The sequence below is a fragment of the Phacochoerus africanus genome, chromosome 9 (assembly GCF_016906955.1).
Source record: "Phacochoerus africanus isolate WHEZ1 chromosome 9, ROS_Pafr_v1, whole genome shotgun sequence".
Taxonomy (NCBI): domain Eukaryota; kingdom Metazoa; phylum Chordata; class Mammalia; order Artiodactyla; family Suidae; genus Phacochoerus; species Phacochoerus africanus.
In genome coordinates this window covers 7,396,135-7,420,066 of record NC_062552.1, presented here as the reverse complement: position 1 = coordinate 7,420,066, position 23,932 = coordinate 7,396,135, and the positions used below count along the sequence as shown (strand labels likewise).

The 23,932-nt window shown below is 47.1% G+C and overlaps 2 protein-coding genes across 3 annotated transcripts in view; both read right to left on the bottom strand.

Annotated features, from left to right (window-relative positions):
* LOC125134979 (N-acetyllactosaminide beta-1,6-N-acetylglucosaminyl-transferase-like) overlaps positions 1 to 23,932 on the bottom strand; it is a 90,022-nt gene that overhangs the window by 36,323 nt on the left and 29,767 nt on the right. The window lies entirely within an intron of this gene.
* On the bottom strand, positions 18,383 to 23,105 carry LOC125134980 (N-acetyllactosaminide beta-1,6-N-acetylglucosaminyl-transferase-like). The gene has a single exon (XM_047794536.1). It carries the CDS (start codon positions 21,726 to 21,728, stop codon positions 20,802 to 20,804), a length of 927 nt encoding a protein of 308 aa, XP_047650492.1. The 5' UTR covers positions 21,729 to 23,105; the 3' UTR covers positions 18,383 to 20,801.

The following is a 23,932-nucleotide window of genomic DNA, read 5'->3' as shown; positions in this document are numbered from 1 at the left end:
CCACCCCCCGGCCCAGCGGTTCCCCCTGAGGAGACTTGGGTGGGAAAGCACAGGATACCGGCCCAAGATACGGAGGTGCATGCATATCAAATCAATGATTTCAGTGAGCCCAGACTTTTGCATTTTCCCATACATAGAAAAGCATTAAATTCCTTGAGATACCTGGTTTTCTTTCGTTCTTCCTTCCTTCCTTTCTTTCATCTTTCTCCCTCTCTCTTTCTTTTTTTGCTTTTTAGGGCTGCACCTGCCAGGCTAGGGGTCCAGTTGGAGCTACAGCTGCCAGCCTATACCATGGCCATAGCAACTCGGGATCCAAGCTGCTTCTGTGACCTACACCACAGCTCATAGCAACACCCATCCTTAACCCACTGAGCAAGGCCAGGGATGGATCGTGAATCCTCATGGATACTAGTCAGATTCGTTTCCGCTGTGCCACGATGGGAACTCCCTGGTTTTCTTTAATTAACAGTAGCCTGCTCATGTTTGGACTACCCGGTCCTTGTTGCAAAAACTCCCTTGCTGCTACGGAGCAGTCCCTTGAACCCATCTGTGAGGCTGTCTCCTGGCGTGAAGTCCTCAGAGTGTTCAGTGAACATAATTCTCAACTTTTAGGTTGTGCAATTTTTCTTCCCCCAGCCAACCTGACAGATATTGATTTGGAGGGGGAACCAAAGGGTTGGCAGGGATCTTAAAGATCACCTAACACAACCCTGTATTTTACAGATGAGGAAACTAAGCCTGATACAAATATTTTTTTTAAGGTCATTTGGCTGGATAGAAGTCAGAGCCTTAAATCTGCAGCTCACTGGTCCAGATGCCAGAGCCAGTCTAGTTGGTTTCAGATCCGAGCTGGTCATGAACCAGCTGTACCAGCAGAGTAGTTCCTTAACCTCTCTAAGTGCCAGTTTCTTTGTTTGCCAGATGGAAAATAACAATAGTTCCTATTTCACATGATCGTTAAAAACATTAAGTCAGGAGTTCCTGTTGTGGCTCAGCGGAAACGAATCTGACTAGCATCCATGACGAGGCAGGCTTGATCCCTGGCCTTGCTCAGGGGTTTGGGATCCCAAGTTGCCATGAGCTGTGGTGTAGATCACAGACGTGGCTTGAATCCTGTGCTGCTGTGGCTGTGGCCGTGGCCAACAGCTCCAGCTCCAGTTCGCCCCCTGGCCTGGGACTCTCCATATGCTGTGGGTGTGGCCCTAAAAGGACAAAAAAAAACAAAAAAAGATGAAAACATTAAATCAGATAATTCTTTACTGTTGTTGTTGGCCACACCCATGGCTTGCAGAATTCCTAGTCCAGGGATTGAAATGGTGTTACTGCAGTGGCTTGGGTCAATAACTCAATCCAATTAAAAGCCTTAAGAAAATAAATGCTGGATCCTTAACCACTGGGCTGCCAGGGAACTCCTAAAAGAGACAGCTTTAGTTCAGTTTATATCTGCTTATATAAGTTCAATAAGCATTAGTGATTGTTCTGCTGTTGTTTCCCTTTTGAAAAATAGCCAATGTTTTTGACCCTGTTAAGGAACCGATCTTTTGATTTCTGTTTACTAATAATAGAAGAGGAAAAAAAAAAGCATTTATTTTCTTAAGGCTTTTAATTGGGTTGAGTTATTGCCACTCTAAAAGAGGGAAGGTTAAGAGTTCCCATCGTGGCTCAGGGGTAATAAACCGGACTAGTATCCATGAGGACTTGGGTTCGAACCCTGGCCTTGCTCAGTGGGTTAAGGATCTGGCATTGCCATGAGCTGTGGTGTAGGTTGCAACATGGCTTGGATCCCCAGTTGGTGTGGCTGTTGTGCAGGTTGCAGCAGCAACTCTGATTCAACCTCTAGCCCCGAACTTCCATATGCTGCAGGTGCAGCCCTAAAAAGCAAAAGCAAAAAAAAAAAAAAAAAAAAAAAAAAAAACAAAATCATAAAAGAGAGAAGGTTAGAGTTCACTCTTCCTTCCCCATCACTGTCTCCCTTCACCCTGGGGAGGGAGGGAAATGCAGGTGCTGAAAGGGAAGTACTGAACAGTTTGTTTTGAGGGTTTGACTTCCTTTCATTCTTACTAGAGCTGCTCCTTTTTCTGCAAAGTATGCAGAGCTGAGAGGGAAGGCAGAGAGAAGAGAGAAGACCTGCTCTCATTGCAGGTTTGGTTGGTTTTTCCCCTCTTTGCCTTAGATCCTCAACCCTTCAATAAGGAGCTCTGGTCGGATGCTGAAGCAAACCCAACAAACCTTTAATGGTGACCTAGTCAAAGCGGTTGCCAATGAGCAGGAGTGCAGCGTGATTTACGGTTCAAAACAGCAGGACCCCAAAGCCCTGCTCCAGTCTGCTCTGCCTTATTTATTTACACTGATTTAGATGAACAGCCAGCGATAGGGCGCGATTCTTTTTTTAGTGCTTGGCCCGGCAGGAGGTTTGTTTTGCCTGGTATCTGTGGCAACTGAACAGGCATTTTCTTCCAGCGCATAACTGGGCAGGCTAAGCGATTCACTTCCAATCAGGACAGGATTTCTGCTCTGTTCACTCTAGTTGGCTTAACGTATCGAAAACAGTCATCAAGTGGACATTTTGGGGCGCTCTCTGCCTCTCTCTGCCCCAGGATAACCTTTACTGCCGCAGTCCTGGGGGCAGCACAGGGACAGCTGCTGAGAACACAGAATTATTTCAGCTCAGACATGAAAGCAAAAAGCGAGGCTCTCTGGGGGTTTTTGGAGACTACGATGGGATCTTTTCGTCCCTATAGTCACTTTAGTTCTCATTAACCTTGTTTGCGCCATGCATTCACCCCAATTGGGCTACGGGGGGCAAATGCGAATGCCTTCTTGCAGGGGTGGGTGGGGTTACGATCTGGACAGATCTGTTCCCAAGTCCTTAGCTTCCTCCCCTACCTCTGACTGCTTCTTTGGGCACAATTACCGGCTACTGAACCGAGGCAAGGTTTCTTGCTGGGTCCTCCAACCTCCGTCCAGGTGACCCCTTCCTGCTTCCCATCAAAGGTGCTGGTTGTCAGTCTGTCAACCTCAAGCACTTTGGCCACCAGCAAGACCCAGAAGGTAAACCAGAAAAGATCTCCCAGCAACCAAAATAATGACCACATACATATACACAAGGGAATATTACGCAGCCGTTAAAAAGGACGAAATACCGGCATTCTTAGCAACATGGATGGACCTAGAAACTATCATGCTAAGTGAAGTCAGCCATACAATGAGACACCAACATCAAATGCTTTCACCGACACGTGGAATCTGAAAAAAAGGACAGACGGAACTTCTTTGCAGAACAGATGCTGACTCACAGACATTGAAAAACTTATGGTCTCCAGAGGAGGCAGTTTGGGGGGTGGGGAGATGTGCTTGGGCTGTGGGATGGAAATCCTGTGAAATCAGATTGTTATGATCCTTATACAACTACAGATGTGATAAATTCATTTGAGTAATAAAAAAAAAGTACAAAAAAAAAAAAATAAATAAAAATAATGACCACACACTGTGGACTGGATCCACACACTCAAACAGGTGCAGGCAGGTTAGCAAAAAGGTCAGTGAAGCTGGTGGAGGGAGGGCAAACAGGGCTGCTGAGTTTGCAAGGGGCAGCTAACGTGTGCCAGGGTGTTGGGGACATGGAGGGAGGGCACGGACTGTGGGGAAGAGCCTTTGGTTGGCTCCACCTAACGCAAGCAAGCAGCTCCTTCTTAATGCCAGCAGTGAATGCCCTGTGGAGTCACGGGACCAGCGCTGCCAGTTATTCAGATGTTTTAAGAGTGATAAATCTGAACTTTATAAAAAAAAAAATTCCAAACTCTTTTCAATGTTATCAAGCAGTCAGCATATTTTTAAGACCCAAGTGTACACTCACACACACTGCACCCTGAAGACTGCCCTGGGCCTCAGGATGCTTTGGTTTAAGCATCAGAGCTCAGGCATGTGAACCCCTCTGGAGGCTTAGCTTATTCATTCCCGGTTTAGACACAATCATGACAAACTCTCTCTGATCTAAGCAGGGAAGAGGTCACATATTAGAAGAGAAAATGTAGAACTGGTTCTTCGGCACTTTTGTCGGCAAGAGGTGAGAGCCTGAGAGTGAAATAGGTTCAAGGGAAATAGCAAATATTTCTGTAAAAGATTGAAAACAGAGCTACCAAACGATCCAGCAATTCCACTCCTGGGTAGATACCAGAAACGATGGACACTCGCATTTGAAAAGACACATGCAGCCCAGTGTTCACTGCAGCACTATTTGCAGTAGCCCAGGCACGGAAGCAACTCAGGTGCAAAAGAATGAAATATTATCATCTGCGGCAGTACGGATGGACTTAGAGGTTACCATGCTAGGTGAATTAAGTCAAAGACAAATACGCTATCATTTATATATGATAGCCTATTTGTTAAATTAAATTAATAAGACAAATTAAAAAAATAAGACAAATGAATCTATAAACAAAACAGAAACACACTCACAGACATAGAAAACAAATTTATGGTGGGGTTCCCGTCATGACTCAGCAGCAACGAAGCTATTACCCACAAGGACACAGGTTCCATCCCTGGCCTTGTTCAGTGGGTTAAGGATCTGGCGTTGCTGTGAGCTGCTGTGTAGGTCGCACATGAGGCTTGGATCCCACGTTGCTGTGGCTGTGGTGTAGGCCAGCAGCTGTAGCTCTGATTCGACCCCTAGCCTGGGAACCTCCATAGGCTGTGGGTGCGGCCCTAAAAAGAAAAAAAAACAAAAAACAACCCCAAAACTAATGTATGGTTACCCAAGGAGAAGTAGGAGTATGAGATGAACAGATAAACACTACCGCACACAAAATAGATAGGCAACAAGGATTTACTTTCTAACACAAGGAACTATATTCAACACCTTGTAATAATCCATAGTGGAAAATAATCTGGAAAAAAAAAAACAAAACAAAACGGTAACTGAATCACTTTGCTGTACACCTGAAACTAACACAATATTGTAAATCAACTGTGCTTCAGTTAAAAAGAGAAGAAAGACTCCAAAGAGTCGAGCAGTGCAAGGTCATTCAATTGAAGGATGACCGGCTTCATGCTGCTCACTGACCCCTTTATTACTGTCATCAATACATCTGGTGGTGACAGCTATCAAATAAGTTAATACGATGGCTCCAAAACTGTGACCAGCACTTGGCCAACCCACTGTTTTGGGGGTGAAAGCAAGCGGAGTACTAATATTTAGTAAAACAGAAATCTAAGGGTATCGCTATACATACTGTACATATATGCCACACATTCTATGTAAAAAGGCTTTTCTGAAATGTTTATTCAAATTACTTTTTTTCTAATTAACTTTTTTGTGCACAAAAGGGTAGGTTTTAAATTATCTAGGAAGCTCACAATTCTGACAAAACTTTTTCCGAAAGAAAGTGAAGCCAATATCTTTTTCACATGCTTCAACATCAGCTAGCAATGCTTTTTCGGTAAAAGGCCAGGTAGTACATATTTTTTTAGGCTTGTGAACCATTTGTTCTCTGAGGCAACCATTCAACTCTGTTACTGTGTTTGTAACAGTGTGTGGCTGTGTCCTGCTAAAGCTCTATTTATGGACACTGATATTTCAATATTGTATCATTTTCTTTCCTTTCTTTCTTTCCTTCTTTCTTTTTTGTTTTTTGGAGTGCCTGAGGTCTGTGAAAGATGTAACTCTACAGATGTAACCAAAGACATAGCAGTGACACTGCTAGGTCCTTAATCTGCTAAGCCACCAGGGAACTCCCTCATATCATTTTCATGCCATAAAAACAGTCTTCCTTTGACTTTTTTCCCATCCATTTAAAAATGTAAAATCAATGAAACTGGAACACACTCTCACGCCATGCACAAAAATAAACTCAAAATAGCTGAAAGACTTAACTATAAGACAAGACACCATCAAACTCCCGGAAGAGAACAGAGGCAAAACATTCTCTGACAGCAACCTTACAAATGTTTTCTCAGGTCGGTCTCCCAAAACAACAGAAATAAAAGCAAAAATAAACCAACGGGACCTAATCAAACAGACAAGCTTTTGCATGGCAAAGGAAACCCAAAAGAAAGCCAAAAGACAACTTACAGAATGGGAGAAAATAGTTTCAAATGCTGCAGCTAAAACTGAGGCCTCATCTCTAAAATATACAAACAACTTACACAACTCAACAGCAAAAAAGCCAACAACCCAATGGAAAAATGGGCAAAAGACCCGAGGAGACATTTCTCCAAGGACGACCTAAAAACGTAAACTCATTCTTAGCTTGGGGGCAGTGCGAAAGTAGGCCAGACTGAGACCACAGGCTGTAGGTGGTTGGCTGATGTCATTTCTAGATAATCATCAAGTTCCTCAGGCCTACATTTTGTAATAGCAGAGTCCTCGCAAGCGCTTTGGAGATGAACAAACGTGAAAGGAGGGGAAATGGTAACCGATCATCCTGGTCCCCTCAGGAGTCAGTCCCCTTTTGGTACCCCCGGGGGGTCAGCGTGCAGCGCTCCGGGCTCTTCGCCTTGGTTTCCTTTCTTCTGGAAAATGCAGACATGAGCAGCATCGCCGTCCTAGCCTTCTAAAGAGGTTTAAAGGGGTGATCCCAGAAAAAGAGCTTCGAGCTGTGCCCTGCACTCCGCAAATCTTCCGGCATCTCTCTCTGTGGCCGAACTCGGCTCTGGGAGGACCCCAAGCTCCTGCCCACCTGCCTAGGTACCTTTAGTGAAACAGAACAGCTGTACCTGTTCTCACCTAAAAGATCCCAAAGGACGGGTGGGAGCCACCAAGGGCATCGTCATCCCAGGCAGCGCCAGTCTCTGCTGCCCTCTCCCTACACCCCGGAGTGAGGGAACTGCCTTCACTCCCACTTGCAGCCTCTTGAGCCTGTTCCTTCAAACTGCACCCGACAGGGACCCTCTTAGGGACCCAGCCTGCTGGTACCCCCAAAAGGCTGTCATAAGCATGGCGGCCAAGACCAAGGCTTTGCATCAGGGTTTCAATAGGGCTCTATTGTTTATTATGTGACCTTGAGAAAGTTTCTTGGGTTCCCTGTACCTTGTTCCCCCATTTTTGTTTGGTTTCTGGCCACCTGGGGCATATGGAGCTTCCCTGGCCAGGGGTCAGATTTGAACCTCAGTTATGACCTGCGCCAGCGGCAGCAACGTGAGATCCTATGCCAGGCTGGAGATCGAACCTGCGTCCTGGCACTGGAGAGACACCACTGAATCTATTGAGCCACAGTGGAAACTTCCATTTCCCAGTTTTTAAAAAGAGGCTGCAGAAGGTCTCTGAAAATAAATCTGGCCAAGAAGCCTTCTGCATCTCTCCCCAAACAATTCCACATACCCTCGCCCCAGCTTAACCTCTCTTTCCAGGGTCACACCGTTTTTTTTTCTACTTCCTTTCCACTGCTACTTAAGGTAGCAGATTTCTTTCCCTCTGGGGTTAATCGCCCAGATTTAATTCAAAGTGTCCCCCCCTCCAAAAAAAAAAAACCCCAAACCAAACACATATACATAAATTTTATTGTTGGCTGTATTCTGTTAAATTTCAAGGAACCGTGTGACTCTTTGTCTTTCTCTGCACCTTTTCTGTTCCCGAATGTCTGATCTGAGAAAAAAAGATGGCATATTCATAAGGAGAGGACCTGTCGTGTCCCACGTCTGCCCAGATCTGGATGCTTTCCCGGCACCCTTTTCAAACCAAGACCCTCCGACCTCTTCTGCCTCCATCTTTTTTGACTGTACTGAAGTTTCAAGGAGATGATGTTTCTACTAAGAGATAGTATTTTATCGTCCAGTTGCTACCAGAGATCTGTACCTTGAAGACACTCTTTTTCTTCTACATGTTTTCAAAGAGATGAAAACAAGAGTCTTAAAATAGAGATGACAGGGGTTTCCTCCAACGACTAATTTTCATAGCCCTATTAAATTATCGACTCATTTTCAGTGTTACTCAATCCACTATCATACCAGCTTCTTTCCCACAAAACCTGTCATATACCTGAGTTTAGACAGTGTGTTAGGGCAGAGTGCTCTGGATAAATCCCCCAAAGCAGGTATTCTGCTTTCCTAGAAATTAAAGCTGGAACAAATTTGCCTCCAGGATATACTCCGTGTTTGTATTTAATTGGAGAAAATCTTTCCATTTCAAATCCCACTGGTTAAAATGGTTGTAAGATTCAAAATTTACATGTGCCAAAATCCATTCTTTCCAATGACATCCTTAAACGTGACCCCTTCTCCTCCAAAACAATGGAAGCATTGTTATAAAGAGAGTAGGCTCAGGTCTGCTCTGGCCTCTCGTGGCTGATAGTGGAGCTTCGATTACTACCCTTCGGTGGGTCTTAGATGTGTTGTAACCGACATAACTGAGTGGTTTCGATGTTCTTCCCCCGCCCCCAGGGAATCATCAGTGCTGTTCCGTGGAACCTAAGTTTCCAGGGCACTAACTCTCCGTCCCAAGGTGCCTTAGACACCGGATAGATGGGCAGGAAGATGAGAGGGCAGCGTTTAGGGCAACCAGCTGTCCCAGTTTGCCCAGGATTGAGGGATTTCCCAGGACAAGGGATTTTTGGTGCTAAAACTGGGAAAGTCTTGGGCAAACTGGGATGGGTTGCCTAAGTCCCTTCACTGCTGAACCGTGTATGGACTAGGGGGTGCTCGGTAACTGATCATATGGAAAGAGAGGAAATGTTTAAACCATCGATCTGGGTGAGCGGTGCACGCGGATCATCAAAAATCTGCAAAGCGCAGTGCAGAACCACTCTCTGTGACCTTCCACCTGTATCCCTGCACCCCTGAGGCATGAGGACAAAATGATTTCCATCGTGGGGGGTGGGGGAAGTGGCGGGTAGCTTTACAGCAAACCTAAAAAAATACATTCAAACATTCTGACTACACGGGTGTAGACTTAGACTCACTTGGAAGGGGGGTGGGGGGCCTGTTAGCTCTGACAGCCCACCAGGAAAATGATGATGTGATGATGAGTAGTTCTCCGATTAGATTGATGGATGGGCGTCTTCTCTGGGAGAAGAGAAACCAGACAGGGAGGTGATGGGCCTCTCCAGGAGCCTACTCAATGCCTTCAGCATCTGGGGTGGTCAGTTTTCGCCTGGGACAAGGGAGGGCATTTGGAGTCCTAGGTAGGAGGGCCTTTTTTCCTGTAGAATCCCAAGGAGCTTGTTTTTTCTTTTTTTCTTTTTGCTTTTTAGGGCCTCACCTGTGGCATATGGATGTTCCCAGGCTAGGGGTCGAATCGGAGCTGCAGCTGCTGGTCTACAGCACAGCCACAGCAACTCCAGATCCGAGCCGCATCTGCAATCTATACCCCAGCTCACAGCAACGCCGGATCCTCAACCCACTGAGCAAGGCCAGGAGTCAAACCCACAACCTCATGGTTCCTAGTCGGACTCATTTCCTGTGTGCCACGATGGGAACTCCAGCATTACGGATTTTCAATGAAGGAAGAATTACGTGAGGATTGGGGTCAAGGAAAGAGGTGGCTAAGGAGGAAATATCTAGAAGAGAGGATTGAAACTCCATTAGGATGATCTTAGTATCTTCAGCTTGTTTAGTAAGGATCAGTTTTCATCCTCTGATATTTTCACAGTTAAGTTCCGGGCTTTTTTGGCAGCACTAGCAGCATGTGGAATTTCCTAGAGTAGGAACTGAACCCATGCCCCAGCAGTGACCCAAGCCACAGCAGTGACAGTGCTGGATCCCTAACCACTAGGTCTCCAGGGAACTCCAAGTTCTGATCTTAAATCTGGCTGAAGAGAGAGGGGTTATGGGGAATGAATATCACGGGAATAAAAAGTACAGAGCTCCATGGCAAAGACTTTGACGGCACAACCTCCAGCCATCTGTTCTCTGAAAACACAGCTCTAAAGTGGGTACGAAGTAAATATATTTAGAAGGAGAGGGCAGTCTCTTCAATAAACAGTTCTGGGAAAACTGGACAGCCCCGTGCTAACCTGTGAACCTGGGCTCCCAACTTACACCATCTACAAAAAGTAACTCAAAATGGATTAAAGAACTGAAGGTGAGACTTGAAACCATAAAATTCCTCGAAGAAAACATTGGAGGGTAAGCTCCTTGACATGGGTCTTGGTGATTTTTTTTTTTTTTTGGTTTGGACACCAAAAGCACAAGCAACAGAACCGAAATAAACAAGGGGGACCACATCAAACTAAAAACTTTCTGCCCAGAAACCATCAACGAAATGACAAAATACCCTAGGGAGTGGGAGAAAATATTTGAAATCATATACCTGATAAGGGGTTAATATCCAAAACATATTTTAAAAACTTATACAATTTAATACCCCCTCCCAAAAAAACCCCCAAACAATTCAATTAAAAATGGGCAGAGGATCTGAAAAGACACTTTTGGAAAGAAGGCACATGGACAGCTCACTAATAATCAGGGAAATGCATGTCAAAGCCATAGGGAGCTGTCACCTCCCCACAAGGAGATATCGGCTATTAGAATGGCTCTTATCGAAAAGACAAGAAAACAAGTGTTGGCAAAGGTGTGGAGACAAAGGGATCCTTGGAGTTCCTACTGTGGCGCAGTGGAAACGAATCCGACTAGTAACCCTGAGGTTGCGGGTTCGATCCCTGGCTTGACTCAAATGGGTTAAGGATCCGGCGTTGCTGTGTGAGCTGCGGTGTGGGCGGGCAGCTGCAGCTCTGATTCGACCCCTAGCCTGGGAACTTCCATACGCCACAGGTGCAGCCCTACAAAGCAAAAACAAAAAAAAAAAACAAAAAAAAAAATCCTTGTGCCCTGCTGGAGGGAACATGTAAATGGGTGCTGCCACTATGGAAAACAGGGTGGAGGTTCCTCAAAAAATTAAAAGTAGGTCTACTACCTGATCTGCAACTCCATGTCTGGGCATCTATCCGAAGGAAATGAAAACAGTAACTCAAAACAGATATGTGCACCCCGTGTTGACTGCAGCATTATTTACAATAAACAAGACGTGGAAGCAACTGAAGTACTGCCAATAGATGAGCAGAGAAAGAAAACAAGATGTATCCCATTTTCTTGTGGCATATATATACAATGGAATGCTATTCAGCCATAAAAAAAGAAGGAAATCTTGCCATTTATGACAACATGGGTGGATCTTGAGGGCAATATACAGTGGAATAGGTCAGGCAGAGAAAGATACATTCTGTGCCATCTCACGTGCGGACTCTAAAGGACAAAAAAAAACAGGGAATTCTCTGGTGGCTCAGTGGGTTAAGGATCCAGCATTGCCACTACTATAGCACCGGTTTGATCCCTGGCCTGGTAAATTCCACATGCTGCAAGGCATGGCCGGGGGGAAGGAGAGAGAGAGAAAGGAAAAAGAAAGAACGTCACGTCCTATTCAGGTCAGAGGATGAGTGAAAGAGAGGCATTGAGAAACCACAGTACGAACTCGTTCCGCAGGCCAAGGAATTATACTTTTCCTCTGTTAGAAACTACCTGTGATCATCTGAGCTGCAGCATGGAATTTCTGAATTGGGCTCGTCACGTTATCCTGTGCTTTTATGATCTACAAGGAAGAAAATCTTCCTGGAAGTAAAGGCTCCCTCCAAAACACGCATGGCCTTTGGTCTGTGTTAAACGGTATAATTCCTGTTCATGTTAAAAAAATGGCTCAGTGTTTGCTTTCTTTACCTTAAATTCAGTCTGCATTGCTTCCAGATCTTTATCTAAAGTCAAGCAGTCAATAATGACAGTGATAAAAATAAATGTCATCAATATAAAAAAAATGGCCAGTTAGGAAAGTAATTACTGTAAGTGCTGCTTTGGATGCAGCTTTCTCAGACTGCAAATTGTTTACTGCAAGACCAGAAAAAAAAATCACTACATTTCTCAGCAGGGTCGTTTGCTTCACCAAATGATGGATTTCTGCCATCAAAGAAGCAGCCCTATAAAAACCCAGATCTGATCTTTAAAGCTGGGTGCTCTGCTGTTGGGCCATTCTTTTACTTCACTGGGGCCGTGTGGCAGCGTTAGGTACCCACTGGTTGAGCTCAGAAGATGAGCCTTGGATTGAAGCATAGTCTAGCTTAAGCTGGGGCCACCCCAGGATGAACTTAGCATTGAGAAGCATTCCCCAGATGAACAAGATGCTTTGGAAAAAACACACAGGGAGAACAGTCCCACGGCTGTTGACCTGGGGCAGAAGGAAAAATTCGGGAATTCGGGAAAATTCCCAGAAAAACTGAACATGATGGAAGATGACATCTGAAGCAGATGAGACAGGACTTGGCAAAAGAATCTAGGGTGTGTGTGTGTGTGTGTGTGTGTGTGTGTGTGTGTGTGGTGATGGGGGAGGGGTAGTGATTTGCAGCTAAGTGAGCAGCAGTGCTAAGGGGCATATTAAAAATCATTTCCATTTGGGAGTTCCCATCCTGGTGCAGTGGAAACAAATCCAACTAGGAACACTGAGGTTGCGGGTTCGATTCCTGGCCTCACTTAATGGGTTAAGGATCTGGTGCCGCCGTGAGCTGTGGTGTAGGCGGGTGACTACAGCTCTGATTCGACCCCTAGCCTGGAAACCTCCATATCCTATGGGTGGGGCCCTAAAAAGCAAAAAATGCAAACAAACAGAAAAAATTATTTCTATTTGACTCAATTCGGTATTTATTTTTATCTCACTGGGGGTTCCCCACATTGGGCTGCCAAAAATATAAAGGACCCCAAAGAGATAATAGTCAATTCAAGGTCATATGATATCCACATTCACAATTATAATGAAAGGAAGATTATAGAATGACACAGGGGAATTACAACAAACGTTTCCAAAGTGTACAATAGAGAAAAAAATCAGGGCCTTCTTCCTAAATGACAAGGCAGTGAATACAGACCTATTCAGGCCATTATTTAAATAGGAGAAATAAAGGCAAATGACCTAGGTAAAGAGAATGAGAGGAAGAAAAGTAGCAAAGGCAGGAACACAAGGCGTGGTTTTTCCGGTGGGTCCCTTTCAGGGAAGGCACCTGTGGGAATCAGTTCAAGGAATCGGAGCTCCTGACGTGCTTTCCAATGGCGATGTGCCATCACCCAACAGGCCATGTGGAGATGCTTGTATTGAATCATTCAATAAGCTGTTGAAACTCACTGAAGCTTTTAGGCTGGAGGAGTTATTCTTAGAGAATAATAGGTCAAGCGTCTTTAGAATGGTTTGAAGAGCGAGACCCGGGCCGGAAAGACCCCTCAGGCGGGTCGGACAACCCACTTGGAAGATTGGCAAGATGGGTCAGAGGCGGGGCAGGCTGATGGGAGCAGGAAGAGGGACAGTCACCAGACACCCACCACAGACGGAATGCAGACTGAGCCAATGAGGTGCGAGGGGCTGACGTGGAGATAGGGGGTACCGGTCCTGGAGGTTCTGGCGAAGAGGGTTGATGGGGAGTGGGGGGAAGAGGCGGCAAGTCGGGAAGAGGTTTCCAAAGGCCTGGGAGGAAGGTGGAACGGGCCTGGGGAGCCTGATGGAGCTTGTGATTCATCAGGCGGAAATGATGGAGATGAGCTCGGAGGCCGATGAGATCATCGAGGAAGAGAGAAGAACCGTAAGAGCCAAAAAGCAAACCGATGGGAGGCCCGTGGCGATGTTTACTGAACACGTGAGTCGCCTCAACTCTGAACGTCACTGAGAACGGGGGCGCCAGAACCAACGATGATCCAAGGCTCAATCCAGCCGTCAGTAACATCAAATATGAAAGAGAAGTTTCTCGAAGAGGGATGATAAAAGCTGTGCCCTATGACATACTTGGCATCACAGGAAAGCTATTTCCTAATGCTGAAGTCAGTGCTCAGAGTTCTGTGACACCGTATTGTTCAAACACTGCTGGCTTCAGAGAATCACCTCTTCAGGGCACTTTTACCCTACCTGCCCTTTTCTGTAAAAACAACTTTAAAAAAAAATTTTTTTTTTCTTTTTTAGTCTCCCGGCGGCATGTGGAGTTCCCGGAATGAGACCCGAGCTGCAGTTGTGACCTACGTGGCACCCTTCACCCACTGTGCGGGGCTGGGGATCGAACCTGCGTCCCAGTGCTTCAGCGATGCCTCTGATCCCATTGTGCCACCGTGGGAACTCCTAAAAACAACTTTTAGAAAAGACCAATTCTATACATGGCAGAGCAGACAGGGAACAGAACACTAGATTAGAAGTAAGATAATCCAAATTTGTGCCCTGACTTTGCCAATTACTAGCCAATCGATAAACTGAACAAATACTTAGAGAACGTATGCGTCCTATAGGGAAGGTTAGGTCACCGATTCAGGGTCTACAGGGACAATGGCACACACCTAAAATTCCTCTGCAGAACTCCCCAGGGAACATGCCACGTTCAGATGACACAGAGTCTCTCCCTAATTCCATCAGGACCCGTTTTCCCTTGAACCCTGGTCCAGATGGTGGTTTCTGCTTACAAGCACCAGAGGAAGCACCAAGGAGCAATATTATGAGACGCACACTGTTTCTTTAAGGTTTGTGAGCCCAGGGACCCGAGAACCATCATGGGAATAAGCAGAATGAATCCATCTCACTCTCACTGTGGACCCTAGACTCACTGAGTGGAATGAGGGGCAGTGGAAGGAAAGCCAAAACCATTTACGTGTGTGTATGAATACAGTTGAATTTGTGCAAGTTAAATGACTACGAGGAGCCAAGACTCCCCTGCTCGTGTGCCAGGCATCGCGCCAGGAATAAGGAAAACAGAAATTAGCAGGTGCGGTGCGACCCTTGAAGGTCAGTCTAGAAAGCTGCTAGGAACACAGGCTTGAGCCCACAGGAGCAAGAATTAGGAAAGCTCTTTAGAGAATGTGACAAAGCCGCACCTTCAAAGAAAAGCTTACGTCAATCAGGGGAGGGAGAGGGAGGAAGAGCATCCAGAGCATGTTGGCGGGTGGGACTGGCACCGGTCAAGGCAGGGAGGCTGAACGTGGAGCGTTTGGGACCCACGCGTGGTCGGTACAGACGGTGTACGTTCAGGGACGGGAGCGGAGCCTAACATGCGAAGGTGCTGCAGTGGCCAAGGAGCCACCCTGCCGTGGGCTCCCGTCCAGCAGAGGGGCTAGGATGCTGTGCTATAGGGAAGGGGATCCAGAGGTTTCTAAGGAGAGCGATCAAGAGACCGACGTGCATTTTCATCAAGGTCATTGTGTCCCCTGGAGGACGGATTAAAGCAGGCTGAGAATGGAGTCCGGGAAAGTAGACAGAAAGAAATTAGACAATTGTAGGAGAGAGGTGACGGGAGCAGGATGGCAGCACGGGACACAGCAAGGAGGACAATGGTCAGATCCGGCTGACGGACTGTGGTCTGTACCTGACATGAGCCAAACCCTTACACACATCCTCTTGCCTCTTCAGCCAAGAGCCCTGTGACCCAGGTGCTGCCAGGTTGGGTGGTCCCCTGCTTCACACAAGGGCCTCGCCCCCCTCATGCCAGGTCCAGCCCTCACCCTGGCTCCCGCACCTAGGGAGGCTCGCTCCCTCAGGGCCTTGGCCATCTGTAGTCCCTCTGCCTGGAAACTTGTCCTCATTTTGGGGGTGCAGTCCCTGTGCCACTCTCACCAAGAAGTAGGTCCCTTCCTCAGCCTTCATAGCCCTTCTAATCTCTAATGATCTTATCTGTCTCCTTCTTATTATCTGTCTCTGACTTCTGGAATACTCCATGAGAGCAGGGACCTTTCTGTCTTATTCACTGTGATATAATTATTCATCTCAATACCTAGCACAGTGTCTAAGTGCTCAATAAATACTTCAAAAGAAATTTTTTTTTAGTGTTTGTCTTTTCTAGGGCCGCACCCACGGCACATGGAGGTTCCCAGGCTAGGGGTCCAATCGGAGCTGAAGGTGCCGGCCTACGCCAGAGCCACAGCAATGTGGGATCCGAGCCACTCCTGTGACCTACACCACAGCTCACGGCAATGCCAGATCCTTAACCCACAGAGCAAGGCCAGGGATCGAACCCACGTCCTCATGGATGCTAGTCAGTTCATTAACTGCTGAGCCATGATGGGAACTCCCCAATGAATATTTATTGAATGAATGTCCATTTTACAGATGAAAAATATGATAATAACAGTAACAACAATAATAAAAACACAATATGTACCGGCCACCAGCCAATTTAAGCCTCATGGATTTGATAGAAACATCACTTCCTGGAGTTCCCGTCGTGGCACAGTGGTTAACGAATCCGACTAGGAACCATGAGGTTGCAGGTTCGGTCCCTGCCCTTGCTCAGTGGGTTAACGATCCGGCGTTGCCGTGAGCTGTGGTGTAGCTTGCAGACGCGGCTCGGATCCAGCATTGCTGTGGCTCTGGCGTAGGCTGGTGGCTATAGCTCCGATTCGACCCCTAGCCTGGGAACCTCCATATGCCGCGAGAGCGGCCCAAGAAAATGGCAAAAAAAAGACAAAAAAGAAAAAGAAAAGGAAATATCACTTCCTCACTTTAGAGATGGGGAAACTGAGGCCTCCTCCTTTAGGTGGACTTGTCTAAAGTCACATGGCTTGTACATGGCAGGGCAGGGATTCAAATTCAGGGAGTCCGGCTCCAGGGTCCAGCTTCCAACATCACATGACTCTAATCCGGTTCTCTCCAGCTCTGGAACCCAAGCTCCAGGGACAGCTGGATGGACAGGGAGGGGGTGGTGAGAAGTGAGGAGAGAGGCCAGCCTGCAGGTCTGAGCTGATGGACGCCAGTGTTGAACTGAGGGGCCTACCAGGGCGAGTTTGAGGGGAGGTCTGCAGGTGTAGACCTCAGATCTGCTGCACGCCCTCCTTAACTGGGCTTCCTGCTAGTGGAGTGGCCGCCTTGCTCATCTGATCTGATCCCATCTTCATAGCAGTAAAATGTGAATTTAAACACCAACCCAACAGGATTCTTGTGATGATTCAACTGAGATAATGCAGACCCCCTGGCAGATGTTCAGGAAACATTCGTTTCCCGATCTTTTCTGCACCTTCCGCTCGCATGAAAAAAACCAACATTTCCAGGAAAACGGGCTGAGTATCCAGATGATATAGAACAAGAGAGAAAATTCCTGGGTGGGTCCACTAATGTAATTAATGATTTCCCAAGCTTCAGACTTAGAATTAGCTAAGTCTCATCTTCGGAACACTTGCTGTTATTGCAACAATTAAAGAATTTGTAAAACTAGGTTCGATTTAATCTAAGGGTACCACGACTCTTACCTCTGCTCCCCCCAGATGTTTCTTTTCACTCTTATTTCTTTTCATTTTCTTTTTTTGTTAATTTTATGGCCACAGCATAAGGAATTTCCCAGGCCAGGGACTGAATCTGAGCCACAGCTGTGACGTATGCCTCAGCTTGGGCAACACAGGATCCTTTAACCCATTGCCCTGGGCCAGGGATCAAACCCGCACCTCCAGAGCGACATGAACCACAGCAGTCAGATTCGTAACCCACTGCGCCACAGGGGGAGCTCTTCATTCTTATATCTTACCAGGTATATGCAATAATTATCTTTATACAAGTCACATATTTTATTTTGTTTATTTATTTTGTCTTTTTAGGGCTGCACCTGTGGCATGTTGGAGGTTCCCAGGCTAGGGGGCCAAATCAAAGCTGTAGCTGCTAACCTATACCACAGCCACAACAACACAGGATCCGAGGCTCGCCTGCGACCTACACTACACCACAGCTCATGGCAAAGCCGTATCCTTAACCCACTGAACAAGGCCAGGGACTGAAACTGCATCCTCATGGATGCTAGTCAGATACTTTTCCAATGAGCCACAACGGGAACTCCCGAGTCACATATTTTAATCTTAAATGTTTTCATCAGCAAAATGGGAACAACAGCCGTCCTCTTAAATAGGATTCTTATAAGAATTAAAGGAGATAATGTGTTAGAAATCCCTTTGCAAACGAAGTACTATCCAAATATGATCTTTATTATTGTAAAAATAAGAATAAATAAGAATGTATGTTGCATAAAGTCAAATTTATATTGATATAAAATAATTAAGTTATGTATTTGTGTACTTACATATTTATATTTATAAATAAAGATAAAAACATAGTTGTTTTTAAAATTCTTTGGCCACACCCACATCATGTGGAAGTTCCTGGGCCGGGGATCAAACTTGCACCACAGCAGTGAGCTGAGCCACAGCAGTGACAACACTGGATCCTTAACCCACTGCACCACCACAGAACTCTTAATGTTTTTATCAGAAGTATGCTTATTGAGATTATGCCTTTCCCAGGACAGTAATTTTGTTTGTTTGTTTTACCTCTTAGGGCTGCCCCTGCAGCATATGGAGGTTCCCAGGCTAGGGGTTGAATCGGAACTGCAGCTGCCGGCCTACACCACAGCCACAGCAATGTGGGTTCTGAGCTGAATCTTCAACCTATACCACAGCTCATGGCAACGCCGGATCCTTAACCCACTGAGCGAGGCCAGGGATCGAACCCGAGTCTTCATGGATACTAGCCGGGTTCATTACCGCCGAGGCACAATGGAAACTCCCATCCACAAGAGTAATTTGATTAATATTCTCCAAATTACAATTGCCCAAGTGCTGAAAGCTACATATTTCATTAAATCTCATCCCTCTAATCACCGTGGAGATGCTCCTTGACCGCCCCCTGCCTGCAGGACCAGGAACCACCGTGCATTGGGCCTGTGCTTCTGTCTGCCCAGCATCACTGTGAGGAGTCAAGGTCACTGTAGCTTGCCCTAGCTTTAGGGTGAAGTAGCGTCCCAGGAGAGGCTTGTCAGCTTTCTTCATGACCCTGATTTGTTTAGGGACAAGGCTTTGGACCAAGCCGACCAATCCGAGGACTCCCTGAGCTGCTGCCGGAACGATGAGCGAAAACCCCTTTCTTTTCTCCCAGAAGTGTCTGCTGAGAGCAGCAAGTACCTCTCCCTCCTCTGACACCGTGTAGGGCTGGTCTTTATTCAGGACCGGCCCCAGTAAAGCCAACACAGAGACAGAGAGAGAGTGATCACCGCAGACCAAACTCTGAGGTCCTAAAAAGCAAAAAAATAAAAAAAAAAAAAAAGATCTATCATTCTTGATGTCCCACCATGTTTATTTCACTAGGTCTGGAAAGGAGAAGGGCTAAGGGGAAAAAGAGGAGGTGGGAGGTAAAAGATTATTTTTTCATTGATTTTCCTTTTTCTTTTTTTTTTTGGCCAAATTGGAGGTATGCAGAAGTTCCAGGGCCAGGGATCGAACTGATGCGAGCTGCTGCAGTGACAACACCCGATCCTTCGCCCGCGGCACCACGAGAGAAGGCCTTGATTGCCTTAAATTAACTTGACATTGACTGACCATGCTTCTGCAAGGCAACCAGAGCCATTTAACACGAACCCAAACCCATGTTTTTGTTGAGAAACCACCTGTCAGGTTTTTTGGTAAGTTACAAAATGCCTTCATCTCTGTACGCTGCCTACGGAGCTGCTCGGCTGGTACCGAACCTTGTCCAATCTTGAGGGAATAGTGAAAACAGAAAGAGAATAAATATTTAAATATGAAAAGCAGCCTCTAAGTACCGTAGGCTCCCTCACTGGGGGCCAACGATGGAAACAACCGATAAGCGGAGAAAGGACAGTGTGCCCAGGAAGACGGGGTCAGGAGAGCGGGAACGCACAGATGCCAAGCAAGCCCTGGTCACCAGGCCAGTCACCCTGGGACTCAGAGACCAAACACGGGCGTTTCTAGAGAATGCTGGCATGTTTATCGCCCAGCAGGCCCTGCCCTGCAGCCTGAGAGCACCTACCACTGTTTCCAACTTGGCAGCCCCCCAAAACCCAGTACAATGATTGCTTTTCTCCTGCTGTAATGATGCTGTGTCAAGTTCATTGGTGATCCAGTTTGTGTTTTCCATTGAGTCCAAAGCATGCTGTTTCCTTCGCAAGAGAGCCTATCGTGCTTTTATATCGTTTTAAAAAGACCTGGGCCGGGCCATGAGTAAAGGTAGAACTGTTTCGAGGAGAAAGCAAGGAGCTTCTCCTGGCATCTCATGATTTATCCGAAGTTAAACAAAAACATGGATTTTTTTTTTTAAGAACCCTCTCCACCGATGGTACAGTACATGCACGAGTCCAAATATCTCCCCACTCACTGGATCTTAGGGAAACAGCTGTGGTGCCATAGTAGAGCCTCGGGCTTTGCAATGCATTCATTCATTCACCCACTCATTCATTCATTCATCGAATGCATATTTATTGAGCATTTACTCTATGTTCTATGCATGGAGGATACAGCGGTTAGCAAGATAGGCGTTGACTCAACTTCATGGAGCTCAAGCACAGAGGGCCAAGAACAGGTCCATGTAAATAAGCAAGTAGGATATTTCTAGGAGAGGACAGAAACTCTTTGAAAGAAAAGGGTGGGGTGGTCACCTCAGCTTCTCCAGGTTGATGGCGTTGGGCTGAAAAGAGGACTTTGTGATGGTCTGGGGGAGGGGCCAAGCCAAGGGCCCTGCAGTTACAGCAGGTCTGATGAATCCGGGGGAGATAAAGCCCTCCCGGGGGAAGGGAGAACGCTAATACCGATTGCGGGAAATCAGAATTATTTATTCATATTTAATTATCAAACTGATTTCCTAAGATGATGAATGCCAAAGAGCACGATGAGCTGCAATGCAACACCGCTAAAAGGTATCCACTGACTCTTTTAGAATATCGCCTTATCACCCAAGGAAGCACGATTCTTCAGACGCTGAAAATTCAGAAAGGATTGGGGTGCAAACTCTATTTCAGTTTGCGTCTTCTCCTTCTAGTAAAGAGGAGCGCTCTCTTGAAAAGCCCTTGCACTTCATCCTCACGTGAAATGGGAAATCACATACCTGGAATCCTATTGAGGGTCACCCAGAAATGCTCATCCGGACTAAAGGTGTCTTTGGACCAGTGGAGCAAGTCCACAGCCCGAGGGTCCTGGAGAACAAAGGTGGCGAACTCTCTCGACAGAGCAACATAGGCAGAGCCAAAGTAAATGGTGAGATTGTGCGGAGGAGGCGGTTTCAGCGCCGTGGTTCTTACCACATAGGAAAGCTCTTTGCCCAGGTGCTCCCGGTGGACGTATCTAGTCCGTCCAATGGCGTGAGCGGGGGGCAGCACCCCCGGGGTGATGTTTTTCCCTTTAAGCCCTTTCAGATACTGAACGATCTCCCTGTTGGTTTTCAGGGGGAAGTCCTGCCCGCAGGTGTTGATGGCGTATTTCCACGGGACCGCCGAGGCCGCCAGGTCCTCGATGCAGTTGAGGTCCGCCTGGAGCCTGGAAATCCCACCATAGACCACGGGCTCCGTCTTGGAAGCCAGGAAGGCATTCGGGAAGCAGCTCAGGAGGTGATCCACTGCATCTTTGAATTCAGTGGTGGCTTTCTCATCCACATGGACACAGTAGATGTTCTGAGGCATGTACACAGCTCTGAAGAGCCTTGCGAAGGTATCGAAATTGTGATGAATGACCATGATGTAGGCCAAGGGGAAGTCAGCTTCTTCTTTAGATAAAGGCACCGTGATATAGTGGCTTTGGGTCAGGTATTCCTTGCAAGAAGACTTCTCATAGATCGTTAGTCTGTCTCTCCAGAGGAAAGGTGTTGTGCCTCTGATGGAGGATGTGCAAACTTGACTCAGCATCAGAGGGTCTGAGTTATTTAGCCTCTGGAAGCTTTGCTCTCCCCCAAAATGGAACGCACAGAACACGATAAAAATGATTACACAAGAGACAGAAGCTATAAAGAGGAAACGCATCAATGAAGTCATGCCTCCAAGAGGAGTAAGATTTCAAAGACTGTCAGAATCTGCAAGTCCTTTCCCAAACTTACTTTTTTCTCTGAGTGCTTATTTTGGTACATACTCCAGCAATTCCTGCGCTGAAGGAAACGCGGTGAACGGATTCGGTGTCATCCCCCGGAGTCCAGCAGCTGGCTTTCTCCCCATGTTGATATTAGCAACTGATCCCGCCTCGTCGTCCTCTGCCTCTCAAACTGCCTTTGTCTAAATCCCAATAGCAGGTTGCTTAAGCCCAGCCTTTTCCCTCCCTCCAGCTCCAGCTCGCAGGGGCTGGCTGTTCCACTAAAACTCTGGTAATTCCTTTTTCCCTCGCAGATTTAGTTTCTCCGATCCCTTTTCTCTCATTTCCCAAGGTTCCCCGCCACCCCCCCCCCCCTTGTTACTGTCATTCAGGGAATAAGTACAGTAAAGCAAAGTTGAAATGATGTGTTCTGGCAGGCGTGCCATTTCCGGCTAGTCATCCGACAGGCGGCGGTGCTCCCCGCCCCCCCAACCCCGGCTGGTTGCTCCCGGCAAAGAGCCACAGCCTGGTCCCCCGACTCTTCCAGAACACTCCACAGGGCACCGGTAGCCTCCCTTCTCAAATACGCCCTTTGGATGAGAAAAGTGATGGAGGTGACAAGAGAGAAAACAAAACCTCACCCATCGGGCTCTTTTGTGATGCTTCTGAGCCCCGCCCTACTCTTTTCTAAAGCCGGAGCTTACGGGAGTTCCAGTCCTAGGGGATCTGAAATTGCAGGGCTCCTGGTCTTGTGGCTTAGAGATGAGGTGACAGCCCCTCTCCTTCCACCTCTAGCGTCCGCCATGGTGCCTGTCATAGGATGGACACGGAGCAGGACTCAGTGGGATCCTGGTAGAAATCCTTTCCGTGTTCCCCGTTTTTTCCTAGAAGGAAAAAGGCTTCATCCAACCCCCTTGACCTCCCCTGAGTTCCAAAGGGCAGATGCACACAGCTGCTCATCAGGGAAGGGAGGGAACGTAGAAACAAAGGCGGGGGGGGCAGTTAAGAAATAGTCTCAGAGCCTTGGGGCAGGGTTCTGGTGCCTTCTCAGGAAATATACATGACAATATCTGAGTTCTTCTGCTGGAACTCAAGCCCCCACCCAGGCGGAGGATGGCAACTTCCCACTAAGCGCCTGATTCGTGGAGCAACGCCCTGTTCCCCCCCACCAACCAATCACACACCCTGCAGCCCTTCGCCCCAAATTCTGCCTATAAAAAAAACGTCTCCCGGAGTTCCCATCGTGGCGCAGTGGTTAACGAATCCGACTAGGAACCATGAGGTTGCGGGTTCGGTTCCTGCCCTTGCTCAGTGGGTTAACGATCCGGCGTTGCCGTGAGCTGTGGTGTAGGTTACAGACGCGGCTCGGATCCCGAGTTGCTGTGGCTCTGGCGTAGTCCGGTGGCTACAGCTGCGATTCGACCCCTAACCTGGGAACCTCCATATGCCGCGGAAGCGGCCCTAGAAATAGCAAAAAAAAAAAGTCTCCCCCAAACCTTCCCGGAGTTTGAGGCTTTAGAGCACAAACCGCCTGTCCTCCTTGTACAGAAACTGCTGCATTTTTCTTCACCACAACCCGGTGTCAGTAGATGGACTTTACTGAACAGGGGTGAGGGGAGCCCACTTTGGTTCCATCACAGGATGGCCGAGTCACAGGAGCGAATCCTGACCTCCACCCCCCAATTTCGCTGAGACCTTGAAACCTCACTGGGAAGCCCATGAATCCTGGCACAGATGATATTCAGATCTGGGGAGCTAAAGGGCATTCAGGTTGTCACCACTCAGAGAACACACTCAGAGAAGTGTTTATACCTGCCCGTCAAGCTTATTGAGCCAAGTGGGAAAGGAATATTGTTTTTCCCTGTTGGTAAATAACAGTGTTTTAGCTGAAGCGCATCAGGCTCTTTAACTTAGAATGCTCTTATTTTCAATCTTTCTTTCTTAACACCTCCTCTCTTTTTAAGATGTAGAGCAACATGTTTTATTTTTAAAATCGTCCATCCTCCCTTCCGGGGCCGGGGGTTGAACTGGAGCCACAGCTGCTGGCCTAGGTCGCAGCAACAACGAATCCAAGCCACATCCATGACCTACACTGTACCTTGCAGCAATGCGGGATCCTTAACCCACTGAAGGAGGCCAGGGATCGAACCCACCTCCTCACGGACACTACGTT

Bases quoted from the DNA above. Each gene is read 5' to 3' on its own strand.
- LOC125134980 (XM_047794536.1), bottom strand. From the start codon at position 21,728: ATGACTTCATTGATGCGTTTCCTCTTTATAGCTTCTGTCTCTTGTGTA.